The 13751-nt window shown below is 28.0% G+C and overlaps 1 protein-coding gene across 2 annotated transcripts; it reads right to left on the minus strand.

The window, feature by feature from the left end:
* Positions 1 to 3749: 3749 nt before the first annotated feature.
* LOC148284837 (larval cuticle protein LCP-30-like) lies at positions 3750 to 12771 on the minus strand. Of its 2 annotated transcripts, none has more exons than XM_088234072.1 (4): positions 12556 to 12771; positions 9082 to 9167; positions 6054 to 6314; positions 3750 to 4705 (listed from the first exon to the last, which is right to left on the minus strand). In XM_088234072.1, the coding sequence occupies exons 1-4, from the start codon at positions 12574 to 12576 to the stop codon at positions 4474 to 4476; spliced, it is 600 nt and encodes a 199-aa protein (XP_088090198.1). In that variant the 5' UTR covers positions 12577 to 12771; the 3' UTR covers positions 3750 to 4473. The 2 variants fall into 2 exon arrangements, with proteins under 2 accessions (XP_088090198.1, XP_088090189.1); XM_088234063.1 differs by having other exon boundaries at positions 6054 to 6332; positions 12556 to 12768.
* Positions 12772 to 13751: the final 980 nt, after the last annotated feature.

A 13751-nucleotide genomic window follows, 5' to 3' on the forward strand; every position in this document is an offset into this window, starting at 1 on the left:
TTTTATCATTTTATTTTATTTATTTAATTTATTTAATTTATTTCATTTATTTCGTTTATTTCGTTTATTTCGTTTATTTCGTTTATTTCGTTTATTTCGTTTATTTCGTTTATTTCGTTTATTTCGTTTATTTCGTTTATTTCGTTTATTTCGTTTATTTCGTTTATTTCGTTTATTTTGTTTATTTCGTTTATTTCGTTAATTTCGTTTATTTCGTTTATTTCGTTTATTTCGTTTATTTCGTTTATTTCGTTTATTTTATTTATTTTATTTATTTTATTTATTTTATTTATTTTATTTATTTTATTTATTTTATTTATTTTATTTATTTTATTTATTTTATTTATTTTATTTATTTTATTTATTTTATTTATTTTATTTATTTTATTTATTTTATTTATTTTATTTATTTTATTTATTTTATTTATTTTATTTATTTTATTTATTTTATTTATTTTATTTATTTTATTTATTTCATTTATTTTATTTATTTTATTTATTTTATTTATTTTATTTATTTTATTTATTTTATTTATTTTATTTATTTTATTTATTTTATTTATTTTATTTATTTTATTTATTTTATTATTATTATTTTTTTATTTTATTTATTTTATATATTTTATATATATATTTTTTTATTTTTTATTATATGTATTTTATTTATTTTATCCAATATATATTATAAATTAATAGTTAACAAAAAAAATGGCAATACAATAGATACATTAAATGTATCCAAATATATATTGAATACTTCCTTTTAAAACTTTTAAATGAAACCAGTAGCGGATTAGCATTTACCACGTAACTATGATATAATAATTTGTATGATCAGTCACCAAATTGAATGTTATCGCCAAACCTGTCATGAATTATATTCATGGTTTTACGTAGAGCTTTACTGTTCAACCCTGGTGGACACTGATTTTTAAAGTAAATTTTTAGAATTCGCAAGATTGGTTTGAATGAATTGCGTTATATTATTAATTTGAGTATCGATGCAGAGCACAAAGGTAAGAATACTGTCATTGGTTTGACAAGAGACAGTATTACCAATCGAAGGATCTATCATGACAAAAAACAACCAATTTTTTTCTACAACCTCGTTTTAAATGATTTTTTTCACACTATTTCGAAAAACCAAGGTCCAAAATTTAAATTTACAAAAAAATCGAAATTCTTAATAGTTATCATCTGCATATGCATCAGTATGCATCTTATGGCTAAGATCTTTCATATTTATATTTTTGGAATTCCTTTATAGTTAAAACGCGAAAGTTCCTATAGCGTACATTGAAGAATTGTTACATATTAGTAATATGTAAAACATAACAACGAACCAAAAAGCGCTAATAATCAACAAATTTACTCTTTAAATGTATAACTTTCTTTTAATTGTGTATTTTATTTGGCACTGATTTTGATGAACTTGTAAGGTTTAACACTTGGAGTACCGGCCGAATACACATGGAATTTACCCTGTGCCCGGCCCATTTTCGTAAAGTTTTATGCTTTGTGAAGGATTTCTTAAAATGAATTGGTGAAGATTTGCGTCTCACTCCTTTTTTAGTGCTTTGTATCCCGAAGCAGTGTAAACGCGTGATTAAAATAACCACGCGTTGTGTCCCGATCCCGTGTTTTCACGTAGTTTACCAGCATCGAAATAGTACTAATTAAAGTCACTAGATGTCAATAAAATGAATACTTTTTTGAACAGCTGGTAAATCACGTAAAAACACGGGACACAATGCGTAGTTATGTATATAATCACGTGTTAACACGGCTCCGGAGTACAAAGTGTTAAAATAAAATCGTCTATTTTTTGCGTTTTAATGCTACTTTTTACTTATTTAATTAAGCTTCAGTTTCGGCGAAAAATCTTGTTCCGATAGCTCACTACAGTTTTTGAAATTCCAAATTGATTTTTATGCAAGGAAAGCAATGAAGCCTCGTTTTTTTTTACACGGTACTGCGTGAAATGTATTTTCCGTGTTAAAAGAAGTTCCAAATTATAAACATATATATTTGTAAACATGCAATTAATCACAGTACGCCTTTTTTTAACTAAGTACATGGTGTTGAACTTTATTTTGATTGATTATTACATTTTTATTTCGGTAGTTTTATTGTGTCCAAAATTAGTTATTGACCGGTTTTCAGGCCTTAAGTGACGTAATGTGTGTAATACTGAGAGACTTTCTATTATTTATCATAATATCATATAAATTGGCTGGATGATTCATCGGGTATATCTTAAATGGAATCTCAATAACCCTTTAAAGCGAGTGACTATACAATTCCAATACATTTTATCGAAGTCCTGGCTTCCTGTATTTGAATATGACTAATTTTTAAAAATCAATTTATAATTTCCTTTAATTATACTTTATTTCTAAGTTAGCTAAAAATAGTTTCAAATAATTTTTTATACTATTTCGATGTTAAAAAAAAGGTGCAAAAAAGTGATTTTCATTAAAACCCAAATCATCATATTTTACATCGGTATGTAAGATATTTTAATTATATAAAAATAAAACGAAAAAACCTTTTTTCTTTTATTTTTCTTTTATCCTTTCAAATAATTAGCCATTTTTTATTTAAAATGAAGAGTTGAGAAATATCTTGGTAAATCAAAATCAGGTATGAATTTTTTACTTCTAATATTCGTAACTTGATTCCCTGTGAGATAACGATAATTAAAAATTAGGTTTTTTCTTAGCCTAAGGTATGGCGTGTAATAATTCTTAACTATAATTTTACCTTTAAATTTATTTCAACAGAGAGGGAAAACATTTTTGAGAAGAGAATGTGGAAGTCTAGCCATTTATAGGGCTTATGACCTGTCATTGGCTGGTATAAGTGGCCACTTTACACACTGTGTAACATTCACCATTCTGCCCATGTTTCAACATCCACATTTCCTCAACTCTTCTATCTGTTGACTTTTGTGAAGTGAAAGAGCTGAAACCTTTATCACGTAGGTGAGATTCATCCGGCTGAACCGAATCACCTACTAGGCAACGCCTGTAAACAATTTTCTAATTTTTATGCTTCTTATTTTACCAGGTTAATATTCAACAATATTCGAGTATATCCAAAGAAATGTGGATGTTGAAACATGGGCAGAATGGTAAATGTTGCACAGTATGTAAAGTGGCCACTTAAACCAGCCAATAACAGGTCATAAGCCCTGTAAATGCCTAGACTTCCATATTCCCCTTTCAAAAATGTTTCCCTCTCTGTTGAAATAAATTTAAATATGAATAACTCTCTAGGGAGGAAATCCAGCCAGTCTGCAAGCATTTGGACATACTCAAACATTGTTAAAATTTTTCCACTTTACTTATTGTGCGCTAAATCTTTTTTTTTTTTAATATACCTATATAATTTACAAAAAAGCTTTATTTTTAAAATGCATATACTAATAAGTAACATTAATTTATAACTATATTTTATGTTTTCTAGGAGCACCTTATTTTTATTTTTAGTGGTGGAAGTAAGAGCTATGCAAACTCCTGACGTCACTGCGACCTGTGAAGATCTTTAGAGATGGGAGCATCTACTATTTTTATAAATAAAAGAAACAAATTAAAATATGTTTGTTTTATCGGTCTCCAAAAAAATGCGCTTCACTTAGCATTTTAAAGGGTTAAAACCAGTTTAATGTGACCTTCTCAAGGATGCGATTCTCGAATATACAATACTTACAGGAAAACTAACATTCTTAACAATATTTAAAAACAATCTAGGTATCAATGCGTTTATTATTTATTTAAAATGTTGGTGGATTCTGTCAGACATTCTTTAATTACATATATTGTTACTTGTGATTACCTAATAGTAATGCCTCTCGATATTTGTCTTAGTTACAAGAGTTCAAGGTTGTCCGTGTATCTCACAATGATTTATGGAAGAATCAAATTATTAACAAACAAGTTATTAAAAATACAGATTTATTGCATTCATATCACATTAATGCCAATACAAAAATATTATACTAATAGGAATAACGATACTTAAGCTAACACATGAGATTACAAATAACTTATTCTAGATCTTATAAAATGCTATCATCGACAATAAATTAAATCGAAATGATGATCATCGTGACGTCACATTTATATAAGATGTTAGTTAAAATAAAATTAGATCATCACGATGGAATTCTTAAAAATTTCAATACTTCCTCAAATTATTTCGTCATTTCATTTAAATACAATTATTTTCTTAATAAGCTTATGACTAAGCCTGACTTTGTCCTGATTTTAGTATCCCAATTTGAGGATTCAATTCAGACTGGAAAATACCTTAATATTTAATAGACTAATGACTCCATTTTATTTAATTGTCTACAATTTTTATAACATACTGCAAGCAATACTCTCGTATCTGGTACAAAAATAACATACGAACGTTTCCATTTATTTTCTCGTTTGGTTATTAATTGCTTTCCTGGCTGGTTGTCTCAGTTTATTTTTTAGATTTGAGTTTTGTGAACCCGTCATCCAAAGATTCAGGGTACTTGACTCTGGTCATCTTGGGTCTAAAGCCATTCTCATCAGCAGTGAAGGTTACTCTGTATAGTACGCCATCAGGCCCTACGTACTGGTAGAATCCAGAAGTTGCGATTCCTTCTTCGGGTGTGTTGGGATTTTTCACAATAGCCTTTTCTTCGGCGAGGATCTTGTTCTCTGTTTCATACCTAATAAAATAAATTAAGTGATTAGAAACATATTTTTTATGAGGATTTAACTGTTTGTACAGCTTAACAAATTCTTAAATTGGAAGTAATAATATAATGCTTGACTGAGACACTTTTTTTATTTTAAAAATATTGTACGTATTTATTAGGTTGCGTTTCTTTTAGAAAAATCAACAAATAAATTATGCACTTAAGTTGATTATTTTAAGTTCATTTTTAGTCATAAATATAAGAACGCAAATAATATATTCACACGAAAACTTAAAGGCACCTTAAAAATAAATTTAGTGTTCAACGTGAAACGAATTGCGTTTCTCACATTAATTTCCGTTTTTATACATTAATAAAAGTTTTGACAACATAAATTATGAGCGAACTTATTAACTCAAATATGCACATCATATTAAATCATACGCATCATTTTGCTGCTATTTAATGAGTTAATCAAACAGGTAATATTCAATCAAACGCATGCTGATTAAAATCAATAAAGTAAAACCTGGGGTTTATTACGTATAAAATAAATATTTATATGCTTATAGCAACCGTTACACGTGTCTCAATACTTAAACATAGTAAAATCAAGTTTATAATTATGTGTATCTTCTGTTATACCTACCCCAAGTAGCCACAAATAAAGGAAGGATTTTGCCTTGACAGAACTTTAAGACTTGTTCAACATCTCAGGGAATCTTGGATTAGCGTTATTGATTTCTAATGTGAGATTTAATAGCTTTATGTAATTTTGTGATTTTATCAACAAAATTAAAGTTTGTTTAATAGTTTTAACTGCATTTCATGAATTTATCATTAAAGATGTATGTTATTAAAAAATGTACTTAAATGTAACAAAAAAATGTAAATAAATTTTAAAAAATATCTATAAATGTAGAGATGATTTTTTAATTTTTTTTTTTAATGTACAATAATTAGTATAAAAAATACGGCGTTTATTAAGAAAAAATGTTTTATGTACGTACATACATCTATAATATTTACTTGTACTTATTACCTAATAGTACTTACACCAATTGTTTTATAAATTAAGTTTAACCAGAAAAACTGATTAAATTTGATTTTTGTAAATTATTCATAATACGTTAATTACTTTTTTTCAAATCCATGTTTTTTTACTTGTCCATGTCCAAGATTTTTTTGTAGTACGAATGCGCAACACTTTAATAATCTATTTAATTAAATCTGATATGGTGAAAACAATTGAGGGATCTCGACACAATCAAATGGATGTCGAACTGGCCTGATCACACAGTGGTACAACAGGATAATTTTTTACGAAGAAATAAGAAACCTCACAGTAAAAGTCGACGTTTAGCGAAAATTAACTTACAAGTAATTAAATCCAGTTTCTTGAAGGTCCTGATCTTGCCTGATGATCTTGTTACCATTATTAATGTATTTGATAGTTGGGTATGGAGTGGTCGTCGTAGTCAACTTCACAGTTACAGGCTTTTGGTCGCTGGCAGCTCCATCAAGGTTGCCATCAAACTGATGCTTGTATCTCTCCCAGTCTCCGCTGTAGGGGCCATACCCTCCATCGTAGGGATAGGGGATGTGGACGTATTTACCCTCGTCCTTTGGTCTGTTGTACCTATGATCATTATCAGAACTGTTTAGGAACAGAACGTCAAAACAGAATAAAATAGTAAATTTGACAATATTTTTCTAAACCCTTGTCAAAAAAAAAGTTTATTGTTTAATGAATTGAATTCGTTACTTAAATCAACTCAGATAAACCAAACAATTTAACGTCGTTTCAGTAGTGGTTTTTTTACATTTTTATTAAATTATAAGTGTGATCATAACACTTATCTTGATATCATACTTACAATTATTTTTCCTTATAACATTATAATCTTTTTATTTATTTTTGTACAATTTAATTTAGTACGTACTATTATTTTGCATATGATTTATTGCTCCTATTTCTTATATTTCTTACTGTGAGTGAGTTTCTAGAAAACATATCTTAATTATCATTTCAATTATGTTTATTTATATATATTCATTTTTTGTTGATTTCAATGATACTCTGATTTTGTTTTTTTTTTAATACTACTAAATTTTACTATTTTTTTGTTTATTTTAATGATACCATTATTTTGTATATTTGATTACGCGTGATTCTTAATTTGTTTAATTCATATTTTAAAAAATATTTCTGATTATCTTTTTTGCATTGTATTCTTTGGAATTTTATTATTTATTACATTTACCTTTTTTTCTAGATTGTTATTCTATGTCATTATAATTTGATCTAATTTATTTTACTATGTATTTTTATTGTTATTTATTGTGGCTTGACATGGGCATAGCCTAAAAAGCCTTTATATTCAAACTAGTGTAATTTTGAATGAATAAATAAATAAATCAAATAAATAATTTGATATAAAAAAAATAATCATCACAAAGCACAGTTCATTTATTGATTCCACAAACAAGTAAATAAAAAAATTAGCTCTATGAAGTTAGTTGACTTTAGTTGTGATATTATGTTATTATAATGATATGATTGAATCTTTAGCCGTCGCACGTCATAAAAAAATATTCCCGTAATAAAATAATAACGCGTTAATTACTTTTTGGTTTTATTTTAGAATTATCATTAATTTGACAAATTAAATACGCATACATTAATGAATTTATTATAATATGAAAAATTGTTAACGTAGTTTTAACTTTTGAATTTATGAATACTGAAGAAGTTTTCATTTATTCTTTACAAACCGATTTCTTAAATTTTTTTTCGAAGTGGTTTAAAGGTAGAATTAATCGGATATACTCAAGTCTTATCGTGAATAAATTTACCTTCGAAATAGGGGCAAATATGGCGATCTCTGGGGTCCTTGCCCCTATCAAAAGAACGAGTTTAAATTGCCTCTGCTCCTTATGAAGGAAACCTATCGGAATTCGGAGGTTAATCCTTCAGCGTTTTATTACAGAGCGGCTCGTAAAACTTTAAGAGTGGTCAATATCGACGGTAAGTGAAGACGTTTTATAATATTCAATATGCTCTTATCGGCCATTTGTCTCGAATGTCTAGGTCGACAGGGGAAACTAATTTTAATATTTCAAATGTTAATGCTTTGAGGCAATTATCAGTTTTGCATTAAATTATAAAATTGCATTGCATTACGGCAGATTGTATCAAGTATAATAAATATTAAAATCGCATGTTTTTGGCATGAAACATATTTTAATTATCTTACTTGTTTAACACTACAATACACTTTGCTTTTCTAATTTAAAGAAAATACTCATAAAGTAGCTCATGCAATGTTAGTCATATTTTTAAAAATACACAAAAAGTGTAATACGTGTAAATCAATTCTACAAAATATTAAATAATTTATTTGCATTCTGTAATTCGCATTTGACAGAATTAATAAAATCTGCATTTAATTACTCATTAATATATTTTTCTTGATTCTAAAAAATACTCAATAACTTTTCGGTGGGATATTTTTATGTGGTTTTATTCAACGAAGTTTTTTTAGTAAGTTAATAAATCCAAAATAACCTGGACAAGTTACATAAATTAATATTTTCCTGAGTGTCCATATGCGGTTCAAATAACATGATCAGTAAGTGTGAAGATTAAGTCTCAATTTTTTTAATGTACAATAACGCACTAGAGATAACTTAACCTACATTTATTGCGAAATGAAAGCATCTATTTATTAATTAACTCTTATTTTAAATAACTTTTTAAAACATTATCATTTACGCAGGTGGGCACAATTTGTTTGATGCACTTCAGCTAATTAAATCGTATACTGATTGTTATAAATGGCTTTTATCAATTTATAAATAAACATAAAGAATATGTTGAAAGTCCCATTACCATTGAAATTTGTTTACGCATTTCTAAGAAAACACGTAAAATAGTTATTTATAAATTACAACAAAACACTGTTTGAATGTAAAACATATAAAATACGAGCACAAAATTATTTATTTATAATATTATATTTAAATGGCGTCATTTTAAAAGAGTATATTTTAATTTTTTCAATATTATCTTTAAATTTAAAAATCGTGATTGACCTATTAGATGCATTAAAACAAACGATAACATAAAATCCAATTGATTTCCGATCTCGATTCGAGATCAACCTTCAGATAAGTTTTTGATTTAAACGAATCAATTAAGATCATCAGTAAATTTACAAAAAAATCTAGTAAAATTATATTAGATTGCATAATAAGAGACCTGCGGAATTCCAATCATCGGTCTGGCCCCGACCTTTAAATGATTCGACTGGGTATCACGTTTATGTCAGATCTTGCACTTTTTAGAAGAAGAGACAAAAATCTTTGAATTTATTGATGATATGGAAATTTAATGAGTTGCTTACCTTCCTTCGCTGTCGTATTTTTTAGGATAGTACTTTCCGCTATCGTCTCCTGCAGGAGATGATGCAGCGAGAGTCACCAACGCCAACTAAAAATGAAAAGAAACCTTGAAAATATCCTGAACGTGTGGTAGACTTTTAAAACGTTCAATATGCATTTTTAAAGTAAAGTAAAAAATATACGACTTTTTTTTAATTACAGGGGTTTGGTCACATTTTTCGATAAAACCCTCGTGTTTTATAAATATATGACCAAATATTTAACCTATGTTCAAAAACACTATTCAAAGTTAAAACGCTTATAAATTAATAAATAACATTTATGAAAAAGCTTTTAGATGTGCAAACACTGCACGGAATATACAGATTTAAATTTGCCATTCTGGGCCTTAATTACAATGAAAAGTTAACAGAGTAATTGTTTACATTTGTCTATAAAGTAACATTGAATCATCTTTACATAAATGTGTATATTTGTTTTAAAACTTAAGTATCTTCGACTGTTGCCAGTAATTAAACGTCAATATTTCTTTTTTTTTACTCAGTTTTACTTTATAGGTAATAATTGTCAAGTAACTTAAGTTAATTGACAATAGTTACCCCTGATAATGAAACATACTTCCGTTAACTTCCTATTGTATGCGGATCCTGTTTACAACTGAATGATCTATGCATTTTTTTATTCTTGAGTATTTAATTTTTTTATATGTAAAATGTAAAATATTTTATTAAGTCATGTATGTGGTTTCCATAACTGAAAAACTTATCTATGAAAATGCATTGTGAAGATTAGCATTTGAACATATGTACATATTTATCTACTTAACATATCTTACAGTATGTCGTTATCTGTAAAACAGATTGTTGTCCGCCTCGTAGTTGGTATGTGTCTACCATGCATGAGGTTTCGGGTTCGATCCTTGACTGGGTTAAAATAAAATATTCCTTTAGAAATGTGTATTTATACTCCAGTTTCTCACAGACCTAGTACCGGTACCTGAAGCGTAAGACTGATCTTTTGTTTATTTTTATTACGGTTTTCTTGTTATACTACTTTAAAATATTTTATTTTATATATTTTTTTCACATTTATTCTTAAATTGTTTAAACTTTCTACTAACATATTACAACAGAGATGAAGAACATTAAGGAGAAGGTAATATAGAAGTCTAGGCATCTACAGGGCTTATGACCTGTCAATGGCTGGTTTAAGTGGCCACTTTACACACTGTGTAACATTCACCATTCTGCCCATATTTGAACATCTATATTCCTTCAATTCTTTCATCTGTTGATGTTTGTGAAGTTAAAGAGCTGAAACCTTTATTTATGCGGGTGAGATTCATCTAATTGAATTATTTCACCTACATACTAGGCAACGCCTGAAAATATTTTTTTTTCAATTTCAATACTTCTTCATGGACCAGGTAATTTATCAACAATATTTTGAGTTTGTTCAAATATGGGCAGAATGGTGAATGTTACACAGTGTGTAAAGTGGCCACTTAAACCAGCCATTGACAGGTCATAAGTCCTGTAGATGCCTAGACTTCTATATTACCTTCTCCTTAATGTTCTTCATCTCTGTTGTAATATGTAAGTGTGAACAGCTCCCCAGGGAGTTGAATCCAGTCCTTGTCTACAGAAATTTGGACAAACTCAAAATATTGTTGTTAAACTTTCTACTTTATATGTTGTATAATTTTGAGGTTATTTTTTTTATAAATCTTGGGAGGGAAATTTATGTTTTTTTTTTATTTTAAGTGTGTTAATATTATAAATATTTGTAAAAGGCAAATTTACCGTTTGTATTAATAAAATAAAATTTATTTTTTAATTAATTCAGATTTTTATAATCGACCAAATTTTTCATTTTTTATGAAAATATCAAAATATAAATTTACAAATTTCATAGGCACTCTCTTTGTTTTATTTGCACCAAACGGTTCATAGGGCACGGCATCATAAGTCTAATCGCAACGCGTCAGCGATCATTTCCAATAGTTACGAAGCAAAGATAACTAATCTGTCTTGGGCCTAAGGCGCCTGTCCAGGGATAGTGAAATAATGCAGTAAAAAAATTTCTTTTAAATTTCTCATGTTTAAAAAAAAAAAAAAAATCACTTTGAACTTATCGGAAACCAAATTTGAGATTTCGGGTGTGATAGGCAAATGCAATAAATAGTACAGTACGAGGCCGACTCATATTTATTTTGTTTATTTTCAATACGCATTTTTTTTAATGGCACAATTATTATTTTCTAATTTACTCATCCATTTTCCTTTTTGGAATTTTGACCATAGAGTAGCCATGGGGTCGAACGCACTTTGAAATGTATTTAAACTGAAAAACATGTTAACGTACGATTGTTTTTTTTTTTATTTAACATTTTATATTATCGAACTGCATAAACTGCATGTTCAACTGGATTGATGATTGTACAATGTACATTAAATAACACTTCCAATCGACCGCCAATTCAGATTTTAATCACGTAAACTGGTAGTCTAAGCGATGACAATATTAATATAAATGGAAGTTTATTTTGTAATTTTATAAAACAAGGTTCGTCGGTTGTTAGAGATATCGCGCACGTTCACGATTTTTCAAGTCTCACGACGAAATTGTCGTACGACGTGCAGTACCGAATAACTGTTTCTTTAAAACTAAGTTTTGTTTTTATTTTGTTTTTTGTACTGATTCTAAATCAATCGTTAAGAATATCAAATACGTCTATGAAATATACATTTCACCTGTTCTTAAATGAGTTTTAATCCAAAAACTTGCTTCGAATTTTATTACTACCTAATAAAAGCTATTTAATTTGGAAATAAATAAAATTACAACGAAACTCGAATGAAGAGAGTTGTAGTTTTATTTCCATGAATGTTTTCAATGTTTTTTTACTGAAAGATAAAAAAATAGAATATTACAGTATATGTTGTGTTTTGTCGGTACCATTTTTAGTATTTCACAAACTTTACAGTGTTAGTTGTTGTGCATAAGAAAATTCTGTTAAAATCAATTCCACTAGACAACCAGATAAATCTTTTATGTATATTTTTTAAACATCGACAATGAATAGTTTTGAAAAATTGGTAAATTATATTTAAAATAAAAAAATCGGAATTGGACTGCATAAATGCGTTTTAAGTTTTACAACTTAAATGGTTTATTTAAAATTAAATAATTAGAACGAATTTTATGCAATTTAATATTGCACTTGAAATGTATTTTCAGATAATTTTTTTTTCATATTAACATTTTGTCACGTCAATTAAAGAAATTCATTATTTCTTAATAACACAAAAAAGCAGCTATTTTTTTTTCAACAAAAAAAAATTTAACGCCCGCGGTTATCTCTAACACATTTTTAGACACATTGTTTTTTTTTAAAAGTCCAAACTTATTCGAGAGCAACAAAACTGTATCGGCGCACAATATTCACTTTCACTAGTATAGGGACTAAAACTTACCGTAAGTAAAAAGTACATCATCTTGGCACAGAATGGGGTAAGTCAGAAGTTCAAGACAAGTACGGTGGACGCGGGTAGTGAGAACTCTACTCGGGGGTGGCGAGTGCAGATCACAACAACAGTTCCACGGAAATAACAAATGAACTTCCGACGCAACAAGTACCAGAGATCTTTAGGAGTGCGGACTTATCGTACCGAAGCTTGCGATCGAATGATACTAACCTTGCGCACGGTCCTATATTTATACGCGACCGGATTAAAAAACGATGCAGGAATAAAATGATGATAAAAGCTCAGGCGAGCGGGGCGCAGCGAGAGAAATATTTACATGTATGTAACACTATACGCATTTAGAAAAACCGACGAGGAATTCTCGCGAATAAAATGTATGCAAATGAACCTTCGGCGCCTTAGTTGACAGGACAATTTTAGTGGCTTTCCATTTTAACGAATGCGGTAAATACTTCATACATAATATGTATTATACATGCCTTCTTTCCGGTTGTTCCCCTTAACAACCAGACGCGGATTCGAATTACTTCACTCAAATTCAAGGTACACGGCAAAAACAGGCTCGTTGCATTTTTTTTTCGAGACATTTTTTTTTCCTTTATGATTTCAATATAATTCGATATAAAAAGCTACGAAAATTTGGCTCTTTGTTTTATCTGTAGGAACGATGAGGTATATACATTAATATTTGTATTATTATTATCCTATCTCTTTCTGAAATAAATGTTTCAAATATTTTTGTGTACCATATATTATATTATTATCTTTTATATACTTACTGTAAACTAATTTTTATTATTTGTATTTAATGTTAATTTGTTAATACCATTTTTTTATACGTAATTATGTATTTATTTTTTTATTTTTTGCTTAAATTCTTGACAAGTTATTTTTAATTTGCTTTTGAATTCAATCACATTTCTTATATCCACATTCTTTTTCTTTTTCACTATATAAGTTTCACTTTTTATTTTACATAGCAGTATGCTTTTTATTGTTTCTACATGTATACAAAAAAGTGTTGTTATATTTTTTAATTATTACTTACTATGTTTGTACTTACCTGTATATTTTTTGTAAATGCCCCGCCCCTATGGCGTATGGTAAAATTAAATAAATACATGAAATAAATAAATTTACATAATATGTAAATATGATGTTTTACATCATGAAACGAGCTTCAT

This window comes from Micrasema longulum, unplaced genomic scaffold (assembly GCF_059751315.1).
Source record: "Micrasema longulum isolate JH-2025_06_02 unplaced genomic scaffold, ASM5975131v1 h1tg000084l, whole genome shotgun sequence".
Lineage (NCBI taxonomy): Eukaryota > Metazoa > Arthropoda > Insecta > Trichoptera > Brachycentridae > Micrasema > Micrasema longulum.

What these genes read in the sequence shown, in the direction of transcription:
- LOC148284837 (XM_088234063.1), bottom strand. Translation starts at nt 12,576, where the DNA reads ATGATGTACTTTTTACTTACG. An exon ending in TGATGTACTTTTTACTTACG is followed by an intron (nt 9,168 to 12,555) that starts GTAAGTTTTAGT and finishes TTTCATTTTTAG; the next exon opens with TTGGCGTTGGTGACTCTCGC. An exon ending in AAATACGACAGCGAAGGAAG is followed by an intron (nt 6,333 to 9,081) that starts GTAAGCAACTCA and finishes GTTCCTAAACAG; the next exon opens with TTCTGATAATGATCATAGGT.